Consider the following 25,413-nt stretch of genomic DNA (forward strand, 5'->3'; position numbering starts at 1 on the left):
TTTTGTTTTTATATTGCTTTGGGCAAGTTTTTTCATTGGGTATTAAAACTAGATTTTTAGGTTTGAAGCCAAGTAACCTTATTTACTAAAAAGTAAATAAGTTTTTGCTGAACTATAATAGTTGCTACCATTTATTAGGACCACAGCTGTACACCTTACATAAATTATCACATTTAATCCATACAGCAAGGAGACAATGCATACAGCATTCCCATTTTAGAGAGAAAAAATTTGAAATTTAGAGAAGATAAGAAACAATGAAAAATCACAGGACTAGTAAAGGAGAGTGGGAATTTGAGTGTAGAACTGTGCTACTTCAACTGTATTTTATATGACCTTAAACAATGAATGGCCATTCAACCTGGCTACTCTAGAAAGGCGGCTCCCACTTTCTTCCATCGGGGCTTTTACCCTGTTCTTTCTCTGGTTTTTATTTTGTTTGTTTTTCCCCAGATCACTTAGCACACATCGATCTACTTTTATTTCTCTGTAACATACTAATTGATTTATGTGTTCCCCTTTATCTTCTAGCTCTTAATCCTTTGAAACAAAGCACTGTGTCACTCATTTTGCTTTGTTTTTCTTTTATTTTTTTGGCTTGAGATTATTTATTGCCATTACTTCTGGTCTAGAATATATTGGGTTTTTCCCCAAGCTTTACTGAGATACAATTGCCAGATAACATTGTATAAGTATAACATGTGCAGCATAATGATTTGATGTGTATATATTGTGAAATGATTACCACAATAAGGTTAGTTAACACATCTGTCACCTCACATGTACCATTCATTTTAGATATCCATTATCTGGCACTGCTTGGCACTCAATACATCTTTGACTATGTTGATTAATTAATTTTAATCAGATATTGTATACTGTCTCACAAAAATCACCTCAGATTATTGAAATAAAAGAAATCATTTTTAAGCGAAATAGTATAATACAATCAATAAATATGATAAGTGGTAGAGAAATGATTGCTGATTTAAATAATAATGCAGAATTTGTACCTCCAAATTAATTTGTTTCCTTCAAAATAATCATCTAGGGAAATAACATACCTCTTCCAAAAATGTGGCTCTTTGTTCAGATCTAATTGGAGCTTGTTTTTATTTCCTCAATTTATGGTACCTGTTTTGAATATACTCTGTGGTAATAAGATAATCATAAAGTTCTAAAATATTTCTATTTTAAAATATTTCAAGGAGATAATACTCAGTTGTGTGAGCACTAGAATTTTAAAGTTATTTATAGTATAAAGCATCAGTGTACTTGCTTCACAGTGCTGAATTATGGGATTAAAAAGCAGTATTTACATCTTCTTTTTTGTTTTTTAATAAAGACTTCATTTTTTTAGGGCAGTTTTAGGTTCACAGCAAAATTGAGCGAAAGGTTGAGATTTCCTGCCTACCCCCCCCCCACCACATGCACAGCCACTGTCAACATCCCCACCAGAGTGGTACATGTGTTACAGTTGATGACCCTACACTGACTCATCATCACCCAAAGTCCATAGTTTACATTACAGTTCACACTTGGTGTTTTACATTCTGTGGTTTTGAACAAATGTCTAATAACATGTATTCATCATTATAATATCATACAGAGTATTTTCAGTACCGTAAAAATCCTTTGTGCTCTGCCTATTCATCCCTCCCTCCAACTCCACTCCCCCATCAGCCCCTGTCTCCACTGATCTTCTTATTGTCTTCATAGTTTTGACTTTCCAGAATGTCATATGGTTGAAATCATACAGTATGTAGCATTTTCATATTGACTTCTTTCACTGAGTAATATGCACTTAAGTTTCCTCCATGTCTTTGCATGACTTGATAGCTCATTTCTTTTTAGTACTGAATAATATCCCATGTTTGTACCACTTTTTTTTGTCCATTTACCTATTGAAGGACATCTTGGTTGCTTCCAAATTTTGGCAATTACAAAAATAGCTGCTATAAACATCTGTGTGCAGGTTTTATTGCAGACATAGGATTTCACGTCATTTGAGGGGGATTGCTAGATCGTGTGGTAAGCGTATGTTCAGTGTTATAAGAAACAGCCAAACTGTCTAACAAAGTCTCTGTACCATTTTGCATTTCTATCAGAAGTAAGTTCTTGTTGCTCCACATCCTCTGTGATAGATTTTGAGTTAATTTTTGTGAAGTGTGTAGGGTCTTTGTCTTGGTACATTTTTTTATTTTTGCTTGTGGATGTCCAGTTCCAGCACCATTTACTGCAAGGACTATCTTTTCTCCATTGAATTGCCTTTGCTCCTTTGATAAAGATTAGTTGACCAAATTCATGTGATCTGTTTCTGAGTTCTGTTCTGTTTCATTGATCTACTTGTCTGTTCTTTCAACAATACCACACTGTAGCTTTATAGTAAGGCTTGAAGTCAGGTCATGTCATTCCTTGAACTTTGTTCTTCTCCTTCAGCATTGTGTTAGATTCTTCCATCTTCTTTTGAACAACACATATTGGTGTAATATGAAAGTCCAGACGACTAAATATTAGAATTATGTTACTACATTATGCTTAGAAGATGCTCAATAAATATTTGAAATGTATACCCATCAGAAATTCTTATTTACTGGTTTGAAGAAGAGTTAGAAGTAGGGAGCAGACTTGCTGCCACGTGACTATGATCATACCTGTAAATGCCATTTCCTTATATTTGGTAAAGATTTAGAATCTTATTTCACATTGTTTAGAGTCTAAATGGCAAGGTAAAATAAACACATACAACTACAACAAACATGTTTTTAGTGGCATAAATCTTATTATTTGTACATAGCAGTTCTTCCATTCTCATTTATGTTGACATATTTATAATGAGGGTTCTTATGTTGTATGATGGATGTTCAAACTTTAAGATTGTACTAAACTTGCAGAAATTGCAGAAGCATTTTTTGAAGTATAAGATTCATAAATAAAACATATTTTTCTTCTTACCAAATGCTGTTATGTATTTAAAACTAAAGTGAGAGGACTAATATATAATCTTTTAAACGACAGTTTGTTTTTTAAGATCATTTTATGAAACAATGGAAAGGAATTATTTAGTACTACATGAAATGTAATTATGTTTACATCTGAGGCCAGAAATGTTTCTCTTCATTCACAGATCTTTCAGCACCTAGCACGTTGCCTTGCATTATGAAAATTGAGGAATGAAAAAAACTAATTGTGGATAGAGTATATAAACAAACAATGATCTTATATATATACCTTTTACCTCTCCATTCCTTGCAAACATGAAATTCCACATGTGTATTTAAATTCTTTATTACAGATGGTTGCTAAAGGAGGAAAGGGTTCTGATATGTTTCCTTTGGGACAGCATGAAACAGGTGGCTCTCCATCAAAGCAACAGATGAGATCTGTTATTTCTGTGACTTCAGCTTTGAAAGAAGTGGGTATGGTAAGTTTCCTAAAACTTAGAAATCCTCAAAGTCAAAAGATTATTAAAAGGATTAAATTTAGTGAAACTGTTAATTTCAAATGTCCTATTAAGTTTTCCTAGAGAAAAAAATTACTTCTTAAGATTTTTGCATATGGTTTACTCTGAATATTAGAGCCTCGGTGATCTTAAGTTTTATGTCTAGGACCTGATAGATAAAAATGCCCCATCTTTCACAATTAACAAAGGTTTACTTTTTAAGAAATAATGTCACCTTGGTACTTAAAGTAATTACCTAAGATGTGTTTACATTTATTTTAAGTTTTTTAGCATAACATGTTAGAGGACTCAGTATAATCACACTTAATTCATTAGTTATTTCTTTTACCTTCTATTTCTGAATCTCTACCATGCCAAGTGGATAGTAAAACATAGAGGGTGGACAAGCAGATAATTTAAACTCGGAAGTGTTATATGTGTCAGGTATCCATCTAAAATTTGAAAACTCTGTTTTAGGGTTAAGGGAAATGGGCACATGATGTGGAATTTCAGCCTAGAATTCAACAGACAAAAGGGAAAATGTCTACTGAATCATATAACATATTAACATGATTTTTCTCCTTTCCTGATAATTAATGTCTGTGCCTTTTAATTGTTGAGTTTCATTAAGTTTTTGCAGACAATCGTGATGTTATTACACCAATTTTTTACAGCCTTTGTGTTTATAGTGAAAATAAGGCTGAGTAGGAAAATACAAGTTTCTTGGTCACTGTCAAGAACTTCATATAAGAAACTATTGTTTCTCAAGTAGGTTTAGTCTCTTTTTCTTTCTCATAACAACTTTGCATGTACTACATTGTTCACTTCAACTTTAGATACCACTGTGTGGTTCCCTTCCTGGTACCCAGTTTCACATCTCAAGTAGCTGTTCATCTCTCTCTGGTTGTAGCAACTGCTAAACTCCTGACTACTGGGTAAAATGCTCTTTGTCTCGTTACATGTATTACTTTAAAACTGACCATTACACTCTTTTGCATTTTTCTCAAATAGTACATAATTGAAGTAATCCATGTAACTAAATAGTTTTTCTTTATGTGTTTTTTTGATAAATATTACTTAAAACTTTGAGAATTGCTCTTTCATACTCTGAGTCTTCTAGATACCTTTGCTTTCATAACTACTAATTTCTTCTTTTCATGTATTTAAAAATCCTAGGTGGTCTAAGCTTGCTTTGATTTTACTAATCAAAAGACAAAATTGATATTATCATTAGTACATGGGACTCAGGACTCGTTGTTACTCTCTTTGCTTAGGGAGAAAAGCCAATTCTCAATTATGTTTAGTTGTATGGCTTAATAAGAATTCATGTGTGCATGGAGCAATGACAGCTTCAAAGTAACACAGCTGATATTGAATTACTTACTCATCAAAGCTTACCCCAGCTCTAATTAAGAGAGTATATGAATTAGTTTTCTTTTTATTTCCATAATTGACTTAAAATTATCAAAAAATCAAGTGCCCAAGAGGAAGAGGATATAGTTAAATACGCAATCAGTAATTCAAAAATATGACAAATAATTGAGAATTGGTCCCTCTATTATGTATTAACGCTATTACCTGATTATATTTAACTGTTTCTCACTGCTGATAATGAAAGAAGCTGGGTTACTTACAGGAATACATTAACTCACAAGGAACAATTTAATGACAAAAATTAACAAAAGTATCAAAACCTTTAAGGAAGACTTTAAAAATAACATTTCTACTCTGTATTTATCTGTGTTTAAAGGACAGTTTAACCCAGGAAACCTCAGAAGAAGTGCAAAAGGCTAACAATGCTATTTCAGTAGGTACAATTTTCAGTTTTTTTCTCGATCATTTTACTTAATTGTATACATATTAAAATATAGCATTTTAACTGTTTCAGAGTAAACGAGAAATACTACGTAGATTAAATCAAAATCTTAAAGCTCAAGAAGATGAAAAAGGGAAACAGTGCCGCTCTGATACGCATGAGATAATTGTTCATGAGGATACCGAAGAGCAGGAGAAAGAAAAGTCGGTTTCATCTGAGCGCAAGAAATGGGAGGCGGGAGGTCAGCTTGTGATTCCTCTGGATGACTTTACATTGAATACGTCCTCCTTTGCAACTGACAGTATGTATAAAAGTGTTCAGATTCTGTTTTGGTCTAGCACACATGTAAAGTTGTATTCCTGACACTCTGAAGGAAAACACTTAAAGGGATTGGAAGAGACTAGTAGAATTTCACATAATACCGGTAGGTGAAAAATGAAAAACTAATCAGCCTTAATAATAGCAAGAATTTTAATACAAAAATGTGAAGTGTGAGAGAGGGAACTGATACATATTTAATTTCTGTTACTTAATCCTTTCTGATCTGTTACATGGAATAATTCTTGATGAGATCCAGAGTAGTAAACTTTGACAAAATCTCAGAAAGGTCTCTAAGGCGTTTAGCAGGAATATTGAGAATATCTCACTTGATGATTCATTTATTCAGCCATAACTACTGAGCACCTACTATTTTCCTAGGCGCTAATGATAGAACAATGAATGAACACAAACATGTGCTCTTGTGGAGCTTACATTCTAAAACAGCGAGTCTGACCATCAACTAGCGAAATATAGTTTTAAGTAATATTTTGATGTGGAGTATTTTCTTAGAATTCCTCTTTGCATCAGAGAAAAGTCTAAAGACTCCATAGCATTTATTTGTTTACTTATTTAACAGTTCTTTATTGAGTCCCATTATATGCCATATGCTCCTAAGCAGTAAGGGTGCAACAATGATTAAGGCATAGTCGCTACCCTTCGGGGGCGTAGGATCTAATGGAGAGGGAGGGAGGCAAATAAAGAGGCAGTTCGTTGCAGTGGATAAGTAACATGCTAGGAATAATCATATCATAGCTACTGTAAAAATATGTATCAGGGCATAAATCATTGTTGTGAGAGCCAAGACAATGATTTCTGGAAAAAGTGACATGCTGAGGAATAAAAAGTTAGCTAAACCAAAGCACAGTGTTTCAGATGGAGAATTGCTAGAACCCCAAAGTGAGACATGTGACGCTAAGGGAACTCAATATAACTCAGCATGGATAACTAAAATTCAGAATTCAAGACAAAGACTAGCAAGCAAGAAGCCTTGGAAGAAGTAAACTGGACTAGATTATGAAGGGTCCTGTGCATTGGCTCTGCCAAACGGTATGAACTTACTCTGAATGCAAAGGGGAATCTTTAAAACAAAGCGCCCACATCTGGGTTTCTGGCATGTTGAATCCTGACTGGGGAATATTGGGGGTTGGGGGGAATGGTAACTTACCACTGCTTTGGTGGTGCTTTGAGTTTTTGTCTTCTTCTCTATCCTTTTGCTTCTCAGAGTTCTCAAATAGTTGCTTCATGCATTTTGTTATGGCTTTTATAGCTGTATTCAGTGGTAAGTTATCAACACAGGTTGATAGGTGCTTACTCCATCTTCTTAGGAATTGGAACTCTCATTATCCTTAAAGAGATGTAAATAGTCAGAAAAATAATCTTTTTGTGTTATCTGTGTAATTACCATTTCTGGTGTTCCTATTTTCTTTGTTTAGATTCACATATCCATGTAATATTGTTTTCCTTCTGACGACAGGACTTCTTTTAACATTTCTTTCAATGCAGGTGATAGATTCTTTTAACTTTTATATAATGAAAACTATTTCACCTTAATTTTTAAAAGATATTTTCTCTGAGTATGGGGTTCTAGGTTGGCAATTTTGTTTTTCAGTGCTTTAAAGATGTTGCTCCATTGTCATCTTATTTGCATTGTTTCAGACAAGAAACATGACCCTTATCTTTGTTCCTCTCTTTGTAACATGCCATTTTTCTCTGACTGTTTTCAAGATTTGTCTTTATCATTGGTTTTCAGCAATTTTGGGTGTACCTTATTGTAGTTTCCTTCATGTTTCTTTTCGTTGGGGTTTGTTGAGCATCTTGGATCTGTGGGTTTACAAGTTTCATCAAATTGGAAATTTTTTTGCTAATATTTCTTCAAATATTTTTTCTGTGCCTTGCACCCCTTCTCTTCTTCAGAGACTGCAATTTCATGTACATTAAGCAGATTGAAGTTGTCCTATAACTGCATGATACTCTTTTCATTTTTCAGATTCTTTTTTTTCCTGTATTTTCCTATTGCTCTAGTTTCAAATTCACTTATTTTTTTTCTGCATTGTTAAATCTAATCTATTCATCCCATTCAGTGAATTTTTCGTATCAGATACTGGAGTTTCGTCTCTAGAAGTTTGATTTGTGCATACACACACTCATTTTATATATATATATATATATATATATATATATATATATATACACACACACACACACATATATATATGTATATATATATGTCTCTACTTAATTTTTGATCATACATAATACAGTTATAAAAACTTTATTGATGTCCTTGCCTGCTAATTTTAACAGGCTCTCTCCTGTAGTATTTCCCTGTCTCAGTTCTTGGTCCATTTTTGATTGAGTGATTCTTCTCCTCATTCTTTTCCTGCTTCTTTGTATGATTGGCAACTTTCCATTGGATGCCAGACATTGTGAATTTTACCTTGTTGGGTGCTTAGGTATTTTTGTGTTTCTGTAGTTATTCTGCAGCTTTGTTCTGGAATGCAGTTAAGTTAGTTGGACTCAGTTTGATCCATTCATGTCTTGTTTTTAGTATTTGTTAGGTGAAATCAGAGCCATGTCTAGTGATAATTGTTCCCCACTATAGAGATTAAACCCTTCTGAATACCCAATATACCATGAATTATGACTTTCTCCATTCTGGCTGGTCAGAACAGCCAATATTTTATGCCTTGCGTTCCCCGTAATCTTTTTGGGTAGTCCTTTTTCTTCCATGGGTAGTTTTCTCATACATTTGCTCAGATCACTACTGTAGTGAATATTCAAGAGCCACACTCTGCAAATCTCTGGAATTCTCTGAAATTCTACTTGCCGTGGTCTCCCAAGAATCCCAGTTCCGTCTCCTAAACTTGGGAAGTGTACTGGACTCTTCCCTCTTTTGAGTTGCAGCCTGGAAACTCTCTCAAGACAGCCAGCTGGGGCAATCATAGGGATCATCTTATTTGTTTTTTTTCTCTAAGAGATCCATGTTCTTCACTACTTCTTACCAGTGTCTTGAAACTGTTGTTTTATATATTTTGTCCATTTGTTTTTGTTATTTAGGCAATAGTATAACCCTAGGTATCCTATTCCATCTTATTCATAATTAGGAAGTCCTTGAGACTAGTTTTTATAAGCTCTTGCACTAATCTAGACAAAAATTATTAATGACCTTAACTGGAATATGATAAAGAAAAGACAACATAGTTAAGATTCGAGTATACTCAGGGGCAGACCTCTAAGGGCTTTATGTGAAACTTCTAAGAGTTTGTCAGAGAAAGAAGAACTTTCGAAGGAAAATGAGGAACAGTCAGAGTTAGGAAGATTGGGAGTGTGGCATAGATTTAAAAAGAAGAAGAGAACACTTGATGTTGAGGGCTAAACAATTTACACTGGTTTTGTTCAGGAAGAGGCATTATGACCTTGATAAAAGCCATTTCATTGGAGTGCTAGGGGCAGATATGGAATCGGGAATTAAGAAGCTAATGGAAGGTGAGGAAGTGAAAAGAGAGAGAGAGAGAGAGAGAGAGAGAGAGAGAGAGAGAGAGAGAGAGGGAGGGAGTTTAGAACCTTTTAAGGAAGCTGATCTGTGAAAGGGAAAAGAAATGCAGGGTGGTGTTACTTGGTAGCGATGTAGAGTCAGTGTAACCTTATAAAAAAGAGACTTGAAAATATTTTATGATAATTAGAAGGGCAAAGTATATCACATCACTCTCTAATTTAAATTCTAATTGATTTCCATTGTTATTAGAGTAAAAATCCTAAGTCCCTTTATTAGTCTACTACGAGACTCTCCTGTGCTTTTCCCTTGCTTATTGACACTATCCATTTCATTCTACATATTCTCACTTCTCCCATCTTAAAATCTGCCAAGCTCTCTCTTTTTCATAGTCCTCTTCCCCTTTCTTCTTTCCTGTAAGTTCTTTGCATGGCTGCTTTTTTCTTTTCTTTGCTGTCCCTATTCTTCAACTTTTATCCCATTTCTGAAGTCCTCTTTATAGCAGAGCTCTTCAAAGTGCCATCTATTTACAATTCCAATTCCTTTCCTTTCATTCTCCCTTAATCTGCTTCAACCAAGCTTTATTTTCCCCAACTACTCCATGAAAACTGTTCTTTTCAGAACTATCGAAGAACTTTATGTTACAGTTAGCTATCTTAATTTTATGAATCTGCATTTGCCATACTGGATTATTATCTACACTCACCATCCAATTTCTTTAAACCTTTTCTTCACGTTTATGCACTCTATTAAAAGTAAACCTCTTCTATTAATTTTTATATAATAGAATATTGTTTATTTATTAATAAAAATATTATTTATTATTTTATTATATAATAGAATATTATTTATTATTTTTGTTTATTATCATATTATTATATAATAAGTAATATTTATTATTTTTAATAATCACATACGGTAATTATTTTCTTCATTTACGTATCTTTTGCCTGTGTTCTCTTTTATAACATAAACTTTTAAAATAAGCTCATCTGGCTTGTACTGCATGTTTTGTATTCCTTAATAGTAGCACTGATTTTATTCATAAAAAATGGTCATTAAATAGATAGATGAATCTGAGGGCAGACACAACTGATGTGAGATCTTTCAGATGGTGGGACTGGAGATAATTTAGAGCACCTCTGAGGTAAAGATTATCGCCAGTGTGATGGGGATAGAGGTAGAGAGATGTAAATTTTATAGAGATGGAAAAAAATCCCTGCCATATTATCTTAAATGGGAGGAAAAGTTATATGCAGACGAGAAACACAAGAATCAGCTAATCTTGTCTTTAAAAAATCAGTTGCCTATTGATAGTTGTTTTGGCTGTACAAACTGAGTATTACCTGCTAATTTGCAAGTACTTGCTTTCATGGCACTGGTACACAAAACTTTGTATCAATGAGTATTTAGTTAACTGAAAGTTTATGTGACTTATAACCCATACTATTTGAGATTGTTTACTGTCTATTACTACTAGGTACCTGTATGCTAAACGAATTATTAACAAACATTCTAAAGACTCAGACTTCAATAGATAATATTCTATTTTTTGCTTTCCTATATTTTATTTTTAAGGTTTACCACAAATTATTGCTTTCAAAACGAAAGTGTCAGTTGCCTACTTAATATACATACGATAAATGCAAACAAAATTTCTTAGAAATACTTTCTCTACTTTTAATCCATAAGTGCTATTTATCTTAGGATGTGTTTTCTATTCTCTTCAATTAAATTTATAGAAAAAAATTTACTTTATATTTTATCTGTTTTTGGTGCTCTCCCAAATTATTGCTCAATTTTTAGGTTTCCTTTTTTTTTTCATTTTTCTCAAATAAAAATTTTATATAAATATAATGTTTTTTCTATTTTTATATTCCCGAAAACTACAGTTTAATTCCTATTTAAAAAGGCAATTATAGATATTTTTATTACTAACATTAATTGCTTCTGTTCATTTATTCCCTGGAAGTCTTTTGTTAAGCATTATCATCATCATCTCTTTGTGATATAACCTTTTTTTTTTCTCATGAAGCACTCAATTGGATAGAATACCTTAAATCTGCCTTATAATGCAATATTATTATGCCATTAAAAATTATTTTTTATATCTTATAGAACATACAGTGGGGGAGGTTATTAAATTAGATCCTGGAGGATCTCCAAGAAGAGTTTGGGGGAAAAGCCCTACAGATTCTGTTCTAAAGATACTTGGAGAAGCTGAAATACAACTTCAGACTGAACTATTGGAAAACACAACATTTCAAAGTGGTAAGCAGAAACTATACTTTTTTTTGCCCTATTCTAGAAGTAATATTAAAAATTAAATTGTACTTTAAGATGTTTCTACATAAATGAATTATTTGTAACAGGTTATTTTTTGTTATAATAATTTTCTAGTTAGATGGAGATTAGTTTTATTTTCAGGGTAACTGTCTCAAATGGTAGTCTTGAGTTTTGATCTGATATAACCTGGATGGGAACTAAAACTAAAAGGAAATGTGTTTGGGAGAGGCAGAAATGTAGAATAGTCAGAACAATGTTTTACATGAGTAAAGATAGAGGAGCATTACATTGAGATGAATGGTGTATGTTTTAAGTGGATTCAGTAATTAGGTTGATGAAAAGACTCAAAGATAAATGTAGTAAGTATGACAAATTATCCTAGGACTGGGGAGGATGAATTCTTGTGAGGAAAACATTTATGACCCATGAGTGTTGTGGGTCTTGGTATTACAGATATGCATAAAAAAGTGTCTGTGTATAAAACGAGTGTTTTCAGATTTGACAGCTTATTCAAGTGAAGAGGAAGTTAAATATAGTATTTTTTTATGTTGTGTCTAGGCACAAATATGTGTATTTTGTAGTCTAAAGGTCCCACATATATTCATTCCCATTAGAACTAAGACTTTAAAAACATCAGATTCTGATTCCTCTTAAGTAAAAATTGTATTGCTTATATGTGTCATTTGGTGTATGGTAATACTTAGGCAATGTGAAAGTGGGGCTTTCCTTCTCCATATTAATATAATCCATCTGCATAGAATTGGAACTGAGAAGTATTTTATTTTATGATGTCTTTTTTTTAATTGTTTGCCAGCTATTTATCAAACACTTATCTAGCTGTGTAAACTGTTACATGTTAGGTGGTAAAACTACAAAGAGTTAAAGATCATCTTTCCTCTCAGAGGACAGACAAATGGAAACAAATAAGTCACAATATCGCATGAAAAGGGAAAGAGCACAGATATTTAAGTAGTTAACTTTATTTTGGATAGTTAAAGGCTTCCCAGAGTTGTCATCTGCTCTCTTTTAATATTTCCCTTAAATATTTCCCTTAAATACGTTTACTTAGAAGAATATACTCTGTGCTGGAATTTTAAGACAAAGTCACAGTTCCTACCATCAAGGATATCACATGTGTCAGAGTCTGTGACAGAAGTGGTGTTTGTGTGAAATGCCATGGAGCCACAGTTGAGGAGACTTTATGCTGTCAATACTGTATAGTTTCATTAATGATAATGTGGCCCTTTGGGGTCAGGGAAAGCCACAGAAAGCAAGTGATTTGGCGGAGGTAAGGTTGAGAATGAAATTCCACGCAATATGCAATTCCCCATATGAAAAGGCACAAAGGTTATTTTTTTTTCTTACAAAGGTTATTTAATGTGTATGTGGGAGTAGCTACATGTTGTGGAAAGAGAGTGGGCTTTGGTTCCAATTCTGGTTCCATCACTTTCCCAGAAACCATGTGCCAGTTCCTCTGACTTGGACATTCAGTTTCTACATGTGTAGAATGGAAATAGTATTATCAGGGATTGTTTTGTGGATTAAATGACAAACATAAAGGACTTGCAGTGTTCTTCAGTCTTCCAATCCTTATACCAATGTCTCTTTCATCATTGTGATTGTCTTAAGCTCTTTTTATAATAGATGCCTTAGGAAGGGCTCATATGAACAGTATGACCAGAAATTTTGCAAATTCATAACAGTTTGTCTGAAGACTTTTATTTCTGAAGGTCAATTTGACTGAATATAAATTTGTTGCTTACATTTCCTTTCCTTGAATGTCTTTATAACTCCATTGTATTGTGGCGTAAAGCATAACTGTGAGAAAGTCTGATGACAAACTTATTATCTTTTTCTTATAAATGACTCAATCTTTTTATTTGGATGCTCAAAGGATATCTTTCTTTATCCTTAAAGTCCAATAGTTTTCTTAAAATGTATTTTGGTGTTCAGTTTATTTTTCTAGTACATGTTGTATTTATTTTCATTCTTTTAAAAGACTTTTTTTTTTAATAAAGTAGTTTTGGGTTCATGGCAAAATTGAACAGAAAGTACAGTTTCCATGTACTCCTTCCTTTCGTGTATGCACAGCTGCCCAACCATCGACATCCCCCCACTCCAAGAGCGGTGCGTTTATTACAATCGATGAACCAACATTGGCATATTATTGTCACCCAAAATTCATAGTTTACATTAGGATCCATTCTTGGTGTTGCACTTTCTATGGATTTATATGTCCACCCATGTAGCGTACAAAATAGTTTACTGCCCCCCAAAACCACTATGTTCTACCTATTTACCCCTTGCTCCCACCAAACTCCTAGCAACCACTGATCTTTATACTGTTTCCGTGGTTTTGGTTTTTGCACAATATCATATAGTTGGAATTGAACAGTACATAGCCTTCTCAGACTGGTTTCTTTTACGTAGCAATATGCATTTAAGATTCCTCCATGTCTTTTCTCCTAGCATAATAGCTCATTTGTTTTTAGTGCTAAATAAGAACACATGGTATGGATGTACCATAGTTTGTTTATATAGGTTACACACCTATTGAAAGACATCTTGGTTGTTTCCAAATTTTGGCAATTACAAGTAAAACTGCTATAAACATCTGTGTACAGGTGTTTTTCTGGACATAGGATTTCAGCTCATTTGACTGAGTATTAAGGAGTGGGATTGCTAGATCTTGTGGTAAGAGTATGTTTAGTTTTATGAGAAACTGCAAAACTGTCTAACAAAGTGGCTATACCATTTTGCATTCCCATCAGAAATGAAAGAGTTCCTGATGCTCCACATCCGCAAAAGCATTTGTTGTTGTCAACGTTTTGGATTTTAGCCTTTGTAATAGATGTGTGAGGGTATCTCATGCTTTTAATTTGCAATTCCCTAAAGCACATGATGTGGAGCATCTTTTCATATACTTATTTGCCATCTGCATATCTTCTTGGTGAGGTGTCTGTTTAGATATTTTGACGAATTTTTAATTGGGTTGTTTTCTTACTGTTGAGTTTTAAGAATTCTTTGTGTATTTCGGTTAACAGTCCTTCATGTGTTTGTCTTTTGCAAATAATTTCTCCCAGCCTGTGGCTTTTCTTCTCATTTTTCTCGACAGTGTCTTTCACAGAGCAAACGTTTTTAATTTTAATTTATTCTCTTTTTAACAGATCGTGCCTTTGGTGTTCTATCTAAAAAGTCTTTGCCAAATCCAAAGCCATCTGGATTTTCTCCTATAGTATCTTCTAGGAGTTTTATAGTTTTGAGGTTAACATTTAGGTCTGTGATCGATTTTGAGGTTTTTTTGGTGAAGTGTAGGTCTGTTTCTTGATATATATACATATTTGTTCATAAATGTCCAGTTGTTCCAGCACCACATTTTGTAAAGACTATTTTTCTCCATTGAATTGCCTTTGCTACTTTGTTAAAGATCAGTTGACTGTACTTACGTGGTGTATTTCTGAGCTCTATTCTGTTCGTTGATCTATTTATTTATTCCAGTACCACACTATCTTGATTACTGTAGCTTTTAGTAATCTTGAAGTTGGATAGTATCAGTCCTCCAACTTTGTTCTTCTCCTTTAATACTGTGTTGGCATTTCTAGGTCTCTTGCCGCTTCACATCAACTTTAGAATCAGTGTGTCAGTATCCACAAAATAGCTTGCTTGGATTTTGATTGGATTGTGTTGAATCCATAGATCAAATTGGGAAGAACTAGCATCTTGACAATATTGACTCTAACTAGCCATGAACATGGAAAATCTCTCCATTTACTTAGTTGTTCTTTGATATTTTTCATCAGAGTTTTGTAGTTCTTCTCATTGTGGTGTATTTTTTTAATATGTGGTTTCCAGATACCGCCCCAGTCCCCAATTTTAGGAGTGTTCTTGAGTTATAGTTTTCTGTTTTTTTCCTTTAGGGATTTCTATGAGTATTTTGAATCTTTTTTTGCCTTTTCTTTCTGCCCTTTCTCTTGAATCCTTTCTGTCGCTTTTTTTAATTAATTTTTTTCTCCTGTTCACCTTCCATGTCTCTTAAGACGTTGTGTGTTTTGTTTATATGATGTGTGTTTGTTCTATAATCTTTATTTCTAAGACTTTTTTCTAGTCTTTCCTGAGCTCTGTCAACTACCTCATCCTGATTATTTTCTCGTTCTATTTACATTGTTCTATTATATCATGTTCTTCATTTTTCTAGTTGATTTTTAAATTGTAGGTTACTAATATTAATTTGTTTTGTGGGTTTTCTTAATCTGTTACAGTGGTTCTCAAACAAGGGTGATTTTGCCACGAGAGGACACTTGGCATAGCCTGAAGACATTTTTGGTTGTCACCTGGGAGGGATACTAGGAGTATCTAGTGGATAGAGGCCAGAGAAGCTGGTATGTCTTCTACAATGCATACTGTAACAAGTGCTTCCCAAAACAAATTACCTGACCCAATAGGGCCAAAGTTGGGAAATCCCAGTCTGGGGGGCACATCATTCTACTTCTATTTTTTCTTATAATGACTTTGTACAGAATTCAGTAATAACCCTATTATGTTACTTATTTGTATGTGAAATTAGATTTGCTAAACATTCAGGAGGGAAAAGTGAGTCAAAACAGCTTTTCTAACTTCAGAGCTTAGAGCTTCCTCTTCTATTACTTACATGACATTTTTTAGAATTATGGCCTTGTAGTTTCTGAGCTCTTCTGGCCCTGTTGCTTTCCCCCATTTTTCTCTTTCCTTTGTTTCTATTATCCCTGCACAGATCAATTTGGATTCTCCTTCCAGCAGTTTCTCCACAATGTGGTACTTTGTTCTAGAAGGAAATACCACTTGGTTAGTTTTGAGAATTCTTAGGGCCTGGAGTACCATAACCCTTTGCTATTAACCCCTTCGGTTTACTTGCAAACTGGAATTTGTGAAAACGATTCCCATTTCCGCTGCTCTTCTGAAATTGACCCATCATGCTTGCGTGTGAATACCTACAGGCTGTTGTGGGATTCTCCCGATCTGCAGCCTGTCAGGTGCCCCTTGTTTCCCCATCCTTTTCTTGTGCACAGATGCTATTATTACCTGAGTCTGGAGATTGTCAGTGACTTTTCCCCCATTCAACATGTACTTCAGGGTTTGTGAGGATACTTTTCACCTAGATTTGGTTTGGATGTTAGTCATGGGTATTTGGTTTTGCTATCCTGATTTTGTCTGTTTTTAGAGGGACTCAGGAAGAATTTTTAAAAAAAACAAAACTATTTTCTTTGCTGTCTTCCTAGAATTTCTCTATTTGTCTTTAAATATTTGATCCATTGATTTGCTGTAAAATTTTTTTCTCACATTTGACTGTTTTCTTCCTTTCTAACTGTATAGAAACCCCTCCACCCACTGCCAGGGAAAATAATTTATGAGATGTGTTTGTCTGTAATTTTCCTTTTTTGTAAGGTGCTTATGGTGTTTTGGTATCAAGGTTTTGCTGGCCTTATAAAACAAGTTGGGAAATACTATCTTTTTTCCTGTTTTCTGGAAAAGTTGTGGAAGATAAATATTATTTTTTTCCTTGAGTATTTGGAAGAATTCTCCTGTGAAGCCATCTGCACTTTGAGTTTTCTCTGGGAAGATTTAAATTATGGATTCAATTATGTTGTAATTCCTTTTGGATCTTTAGATTATTTGCAAGTATTTTGCATTTAATTTGGTAACATTTTGGTGTTTTCCTAGTTATCTTTCAAATTTTGTTGTAGTCATAGAACATCATACTGTGCATGATCTCAGTCCTTTGAAATTTTTGAGACTTACTTTATTGCCCGATTTATGGTCTGGTAAATTTTTCATTTTCACTTGAAAAGAAGGTGTATTTTGTAGTTACTGGGTGTAGTTGTATGTGTGTATATTCTGTGTCATTTTGTGTAATCATAATGTTTAAATCTATAATTTTACTGATTATTTTTTCTGCTTGTTCTATCAGCTACTGAGAGAAGAGTATTAAAATAAAATCTCCACTTGTTTGTGGATTTGTCATTTTGTTATTTTAATTCTATCACTTTTTGCTGCTTATTTTTAAAGCTAAATTATTTAATGCATGGCAATTTGGATTGTTGCGTTGATTGTTTAGGTTGTTGCATTGACCCTTTTATTATTATATGTCTGTGTTTATCTCTAGTATCATTACATCCTTTAAAGTCTATTTCATATATCTATACCACTGAACATTCTTTTGGTTAATGTTTTCTTGGTATATTTTCTTCTGTATTTTTTCCTCTCAGTTTTTCTGACCCCTTATGTTTCAGTGTGTCTCTTATCCCAAAATACCGTCCAACAATCTTTGTCTTTAAATCTGAATGTTTATTTATCTATAATATAATTATGATATGGTTTGATTTTTAGTCTATGTACAATCTTGCTATACGTTTTTTGTTTGTCCCATATGTTCTTTGTTTCTTTATTCTTTTATTCCTTTCAGTCTTTTAATTTTTCCGTTTGTTTTAATCAAACATTTCATTTTTTTCTTGTATTTGTTTGTAGCTATACATTTTTCATTTATCCTTTTCTTGTGGTCCTATAGATTACAATTTGTGTCCTTGTTTAATTCTACCATAATGCTCATTTAAGTCGACCTTAATTAAGTATTTAATTTAGTATTTATAGTCCTTCTTAACCTATGCCTGTTTTTTTAACAATATTATTCCTTTATCTCTCTCCATCCCTTTATACTACTGTTATTATATATTTTATTTTCATATATCTTATATAGCTCATGAGCCATTATTATTCTAAGCAATTAATATTAATTTATACTTACATTTGATTCTTTACAGTACTCCTTATTCCTGAAGTTGCACTCTTCCATTTGGTATATTTTTCCTTTAGTCTGAAGAACTTTAGTATTTCCTACAGTGAAGATCCGCTGTTTATAAATTCTCTCAGCTTTTGTTTGTCTAAAAAGGTCTTTATTTCACCCTCCAGCTTTACTGAATTATGATTGAAAGATAAAAAATTTTATATATTTAAGGTGTACAACGTGGTGTTTTGATGTAAGTATACCTTGTGTAATGATTACCATAATCAAGCCAATTAACATATGCATCTCCTCACATACCGTGTTTTGCCATGTATAATGCACGTTCATCTGTGATGACACTTTGTTTGTTTCCATGTCTTGGCTACTGTGAATAATGCTACAGTGAACATGGGGGTGCAGATATCTCTTCAAGCTGCTGATTTCATTTCCTTTAGATATATACCCAGAATGAGGTTGCTGGATCATATGCTAATTTTATTTTTAGTATTTTGAGGAACCTTCATACTGTTTTCCATTGTGTCTGCACCAATTTACAAACCTACCAACAATGCACAACTTTTCTCCATATCCTCACCAGTATTTGTTATTACTTGTCTTTTTGATAATAGCTATATTAAAAGAAGTGAGATGATCTCTTATTGTGGTTTTGTTTTTATATTTCCCTAAATAATAGGGATGTTCACCACCTTTTCATATACGTGTTGGCCATTTGTACGTCTTCTTTTGAGAAATGTCTATTCAATTCCTTTGCCCCTTTTTAAATTGCTGTAATTTAAATTGCTATAATAATTAATTATAGCAAATTAATTCTAATTTTCCCATTTTTTTGTACTATTGAGTTGCATGAGTTCCTTTTATATTTTGGATATTTAACCTCTTGTCAGATACATGCTTTGCAAATATTTTCTTCCATTCCATCGATGTCCTTTTCCTTTTGTTTATTGTTTCATTTGCTGTGGAGAACTTTTTAGTTTGTTGTAGTCTCACTTTATTTTTTCTTTTGTTGCTTGTATTTTTGGTGTCACATCCAAAAATTCCTTGCCAAGATGTAGTATATCCTGTTTTTTGACTTGCCTATTCAAGTGTCTTGCCTGTTGCTCCACTGTGTTGTTTTTCTTTTGGTTTCTAGGAGTTTTTTTGTATATTCTGGATAGAAGCCCTTTTTTAATTATATGTGTTGTAAATATATTTTGTCTTTCAGTGGCTTGCCCTCTTAAACTTGTCCTTAAAAATGCCAATGATAAAAGACTGAATAAATTGGGCTGTAGTAAAATTAACAATTTCTGTTCTTCAAAGAAATGTCATTCAGTGGAATGTTGAATAGGAGTGTCATGTTCTTGATTTAAGGAAGTAAATGTATTATATTAACTCAAATCTCTTTCAAAAATACCCATTATCGGATTAAGGAATTCCCTCTAGTCTTGTGTTTTTGAAGAATTGTTGAATTTTATCAGATCCTCTTCCTGAATCAATGAGATGAGTGTATGATTTTTCTGCTTTATTAATGTGGCAAATAGCTTTGATTGATTTTCAAATGTTAAAGGGACCTTGTCAGTATTTTCAGTATTTTTTTAATTGTTACCAGTCTTATAAGTTAAGTATTTCATTGATTTTTATTTGTGATTCTCTGATTGTGAATTTCATCATGTCATATTCTTTTGGCCATTTTGATTTGCTTCTCTGTAAATTATTTTTATATTCTTTGTCCTTTCTGTATTGCATTGCCTATCTTTTTCTTGTGAATTTTTAATCTGATGTAGATAACCTTTATTTGGTATGTCATCACAGGTTTTTCCACACTCTGCTTCACTTATTTTTATGCTGTTTTTGGACATGCAATTTTTTTTAAATTTTCATACTATTATGTTTTTTTCTTTACATCTTCTGAATTTCCCATATTAGATGGAAAATTTTTCCCAAATCTTTAAATTAAAAAGGTAACAGACACATTTATGCATGCGTGCACACACACACACACACACACACACACACACACACACGTAAGATCATTAATCTAATCGGAATTCTAAAATATTTTTTTTGGTTATTTTTAGGCAATTATTTCAAATGAATTTTAAGTTCATTTTATCTAACTGGGTGTTAGAATTGTTTTAATTTATATATTGGTTTCTGGAGTATTATCTTTATGCTAGTAAATTCAAGCATTTAAGTATATTCTTTTTATTTGTACCAATCTTTTATGTTTGTCAGTAACATTTTGTTTTCTTCATTTAAGTTCTAAAACTCTTTTTGGTAAATTCATTGTAATACAATGTGGATTTTTATCTTTAAAATGGGTGATATGTTATTTATATTTCCTTTTCTAAGTTGCTATGTCTAGTTAAAATAAAGCTATTCTTTCTATCTATGTAAAATTTTATATGCAGACTCCTTACTGAATTATTTTATTAAAACTTTTAGGTTTTTTTCCTTGACATCTTAGATCTTCCAGATGTTCAGTTTATATCATCAGTAAGAAGAAACAGTTTTTTGTCTAATATTTCTTTAGATTTTTTTTTCTTCTTACTACATTTGGTAGACCCTGGAAAGCAATCTTTAATAGTAAGGATGCTATCTGGCATCCTTGTGCCTGATTTCAGTAGACGTGATTTTTATAGCATAAAATTAAGGCCCAAGGAGCAAAAACACAGATGACCTCTACCGTAATCAGTTTGTTGATAGGCGTTGTGAAAGGAAGATATTCCAAAACATGAGCATCACTACAGTTTTGTCCTCTGTTGGCTAGAAAGAAGTAAGGTAAAACAACTAACAAATACCTATACACAACTTTTTTTCCTAAGGAAATTAACTGAACCAGAGCAGTTCCTGCTAACCCAGTGTTTTATAGTGGTAGACCACGCAACAAAAAGGACAGCTTGAATTGAAATCGAGACCAATGAGCAAGGTTCTGTTTTTATCCAATCTTTCATCCATGTGTTTACAGACGTAGTAGGCAGAAAATTGAATTTATGAAGGCTTGGGATTTTGCCACAGGAGTACAGTTAGGTGAGGAAGTATGCAAGAGAATGATTATAATGATGGACTTTAGTTGAATTTTAATTGGGGTGGTAAGGAAAGAACACATGGTAGGATCAGTGCATTGTAGGTCCTGCTAGAGTAACATTTTTTAAAGTTGGGGTAGTAGAGGGAGATAACTGGAAAAATAGGATGTTAGATATTAGAAGGTAGAATATTTAAAATTGAACATTTTGAGGAGCTGTAATTAATGACACGGTCTCTGAGGTATGATCATTGGAGTGACTGAGGTATGGTGAATGTCAGATCATTGGAGAGGAACTGGAAGTCCGTATATTGGAAGGGTTCTTGGTGTAGATATAGAAATCAACCTAACTAGGGAAGGCAGTATTAGGGAAGGAACATCTGACGGTGAGCTAGGAAGTTAACATCTTCAAGGAATAAATGGGAGGGACCTCTTGGGATCTTGTAGATAACTTCAATAAGTTGTTCTGAGGTAAATCCATTCTTCCTGGTATCAGTTAAAGTATGGAGAGTTTGTGATAATGAGAAGTAACTAGCAAGTACCAGAAATAAACAAAAACGGTTAATAATTTTTAAATTACCATTCTGCATATACGTATTAGTTTCAAAAAAAAGGGAAAAAATAGTAAACCATAGGTTAACTACCCTAGAAATCATTATGTATAATTAAAATGAAATTTGGCTATCATATACCTTAATCATTTATTAATTTCTAACATATCACAGCTTAATTAATAATTACCTGTTTTAAGAATGCACTTTTTGTACTTTGTTCTAAATGCTGTTACAGGTAAAATTCAAGTCTCTGTGAAAACATAACATGATTTCTCATTTTTGTTTTTTCAGATATTTCTTCTGAAGGGGAGAACTACAAACCCTTAATTAGTGGAGAAGAAAAAGTAAAATGTATTTCACTTGAAATGAACCCATCAGCTACTGTTGTTTCTTCTGTTGATAGAAACAGTCCAAAGTTTAGTGAGGCATCTCCACAGATGTCATTGAAACCAGAAGAAAATTTGGATGGTATGTTTTAGTGGGTCAAAAGGAGTTGTATTTAATTTAATGATACTTTTAATTGTTTCTTTATAAACAAATCATCAAAATATGTATATATGTTTGGGTGATTCACTTCAAATTAGGTTCACTACTTTTTATACTTTTAGTAACTAGTCTGTATATATATATATGTATATATATATATATATGTATATATGTGTATATATACTCATATGTATATATATATATATATGTATGTATATGTATATATACTGCAATACAATAAATCACCCCAAACTTAGTGTTGAAACAATCATTTTATTATGTGTCATGGTTTTGTGTGTCAGGAATGGAGTCAAGACTTGGCTCAATATGATTTCTTTTTTTTTTGAACTATGTGCTTTTGTGTCTGGGATAGCTTGGTGGGATTCAGCTTGTAGCCAGGCTCGTCTGACGGGTCTAAGATGACTTAAATACCTGGAAGGCTGGGTAAGCTGGGCCCCTCTCCCTTTTCATGTAGTCTCTAGGCCTTTCTCTGTACTCTTTCCAGCAAGTAGTCTGACTTCTTATGTGGTGGTCCAGGGCTCACAGATACCTAAGTAAGGGCTGATTCTACTCTTAAAAGCTAATCTCAGAATTGGCATTGTATCACTTCTGCCATACTTCTTTGGTCAAAGTAGTCACATGCCAGCTTGGATTCATAGGAAGGCAAAACAGACCCCACCTTTCAAAGGTAAGAGTGCTAAAGAACTTGTAGCCATCTGTAACCTGCCATAGTCTGCCGTTGGATGAAAAATTATTCACGTTCCCCCCACATGCAAAATACATCCATTCTCAAAGCCTCATTTTATTATGACATCGGCTCAAAGTCTCAAGCTGTTGTTATAAAAGTCAGGCCTTGGGTACAGTTCTTTAAATACAATTAGTCTCAATCTGAAGACGTAGAAGTAAAAGAGAAAGTTACTTGTCTTTCATATAACTAAAATGTAATGATGAAACAGGAATAGAGACTCCTTTTCAAAAATAAGAAAAATGGGAAGTACATAACAATCACTGGTCCATAAAAATTCTGAAGTCCACCCAGGACTAGCATTGTCAGTGTGCTTCCTTTAGACCAAAACTTGGCGTCCTCAAGGGTTCTTGTCTACTGAACTATGTTTTCCTAGTGGTGCTTCTGCAAGTAGAATAATTTTGTAGATTTTATATGAATGTTAGTTAACATTCACTATTTTTTTTTGATACTGGCCCTTCTCTACCTTGAGGTGTCTTTGAGGATTCTGTGAGACAGTGCTCTTGAGATTTCATAGAAATCCTTTCGTCTAGCAGAGAGAGTCTGTGAGACATCTTTCTGTGCCATAACAGATGGTTTTATGGCCGCACCTTAGACTTCATCTTTCCCCTGAGACCACATTTTACTGTCCTAACTTTCATGTTTGTCTTGAAGCTTTGTCTTTCCTTTGAAGCTTTTGTTGCCTAGAAGGAATTATCTTGGACTTTCTTTTCTAAATCCTCTGTACAAACTAAACAGTTCTCTCTCTCTCTGGTGCGTTCTCAGAGGCTGTTAGAAGCTAGCTGGCACTTCGAACGTTCTGCTTAGCTAGCTCCTTAGCTGGATCATTGGATCTATTAGGTATATTTTCTGTAGTCCTGGTTTTCATAGGTACCAATTTTCTGCCACTACATAACAAGAATCCCCTTTTCTCCGGTCTCCAATAACTTTTTCCCACGGGCCAGCCTCTCTTCAACAGTCTCCCGAAGCCCTTTCAACGTCTGCCTCCTGCCCAGTCCCAAAACCAGTGCATATGTTTTAGGCTTTTGTTATGTCAGCCCCTCATTTTCAGGTACGAAATTCTGTTTCAGTTATCTATTGATGCAAAACAAATTACTCCCATAACTTAGTGACTTAAAATCATTCATTTTATCTCATACTTGTGTGGCTTAGGAATTGGGAAGGTTCTTCTCCTCTGTGTGGCATCAGCTGGCCTCATTCAGTGAGATTCAGCTGTCAGCTGCTTATCTGGAGGGTGCAAGACGATGCCTGTCCAATGTATGGCGTCATGGCAGGGCTCGCCTGGGCCTGGTCAGCTGGGTTACTTTCTCTCATTTTAGTCTCATGGCCTCGCCATGTGGTCTGTCCAGGATAGTTCACCTTCTTTCATGGTGGCTTAGGCTTCCAGATTCCAAGGTGGATGCTGCCATTTCTCTTCAAGACTAGACCTGGAACTGGCATAGCAACAGTTCAGCTGGACTCACTTGGTCAGCGTACTCAACAATGTCAGCCTATATTCAAGGGGAGGGACACAGAGCCCCCCTCTAGATGAGAGGAATGTCAGAAGCCTTGCTATATGTGTGACCGTCTTTAATTCACCACAGTAACTTACAGTCTTATTTGTAAGAATCATAGTTGGTATCTTAAGACTTTTCTTAAAAAACAAACAAAACCCTATTAGGCATATAATAGAGGCCAGGTAGCCTAGTGCAAGAGCCAGAACACTTTTTCTGCAGAGAGCCACGTGGTAAAAATTTTAAACTTTGCAGGTAATAAAGCCAAAAGTCTTGTTTGTAGAAGGTATCACGTTAGTAAGGCTAAGATGCTAGAGAACAATTACCCATTAAAAAGTAACGATACAAGGATTTCTCTGCTGAGTGTTTGCCTTCTATGAATGATCAAAAAAATCATATGAATAAAAGATAAAATGTTTAAGGATTTGTACAATATCAGTTACCTTTCTAAATAGGGCAGCTAATTGGAAACTTTTAAACTATAGAAGGAAAGGTTATCTGGATTTCAGGGGAAAAATAGGGGGTAATGGTTTAAACAAGATAGTACTGATACCTGAACTGGAGAGGAAAAAGAGAAGTTAACAAATGAAGAAAAACTATTCTTGTCACTGTTTTCATTCAGAAACTATCAACCGGATAACAAATGAGCCCTGCCAGAAAATAGAGGTAGTACTCTGGTTATTAATTATTTGAGGGTCTAGGAAAATAGATTTAGTGTACTTCAATTATGTTCTCAATATCATTGTAAAAGTTTAGGTGATAGGATTCTTTTTTCTTTTTTGAATGTTGAAAGATAGACTTTCATGACTGAATTTTCCTGTAAGTTACTAATCAATGATATTACAGTCTATTCTCCTTCCATATTTCTAACCACAAATATTGTTATTCTTAAAACTTCTTTAAAGCAATTTACATTCTACTGAAACTTTAAGGGAAATTTTATATACTAATGAAAAATACGGAGTATACGGTATTTCTTTTGAGTATTTTTATTGCAG

At 33.7% G+C, this 25,413-nt stretch overlaps 1 protein-coding gene across 4 annotated transcripts in view; it reads left to right on the forward strand.

The window, feature by feature from the left end:
- The window catches only part of NEK1 (NIMA related kinase 1), a 129,035-nt gene that overhangs the window by 83,931 nt on the left and 19,691 nt on the right, over positions 1–25,413 (forward strand). For all 4 annotated transcript variants that reach the window (XM_081075469.1, XM_081075468.1, XM_081075471.1 and 1 more), the window contains 5 exons: positions 3,296–3,424; positions 5,193–5,249; positions 5,331–5,559; positions 11,191–11,343; positions 21,983–22,159. In XM_081075469.1, the coding sequence (XP_080931595.1) occupies positions 3,296–3,424; positions 5,193–5,249; positions 5,331–5,559; positions 11,191–11,343; positions 21,983–22,159 (745 nt within the window). The remainder of the gene's footprint in view (positions 1–3,295; positions 3,425–5,192; positions 5,250–5,330; positions 5,560–11,190; positions 11,344–21,982; positions 22,160–25,413) is intronic.

Source organism: Rhinolophus hipposideros (assembly GCF_964194185.1).
Source record: "Rhinolophus hipposideros genome assembly, chromosome: 16".
In the NCBI taxonomy this organism is placed as follows: Eukaryota; Metazoa; Chordata; class Mammalia; order Chiroptera; family Rhinolophidae; genus Rhinolophus; species Rhinolophus hipposideros.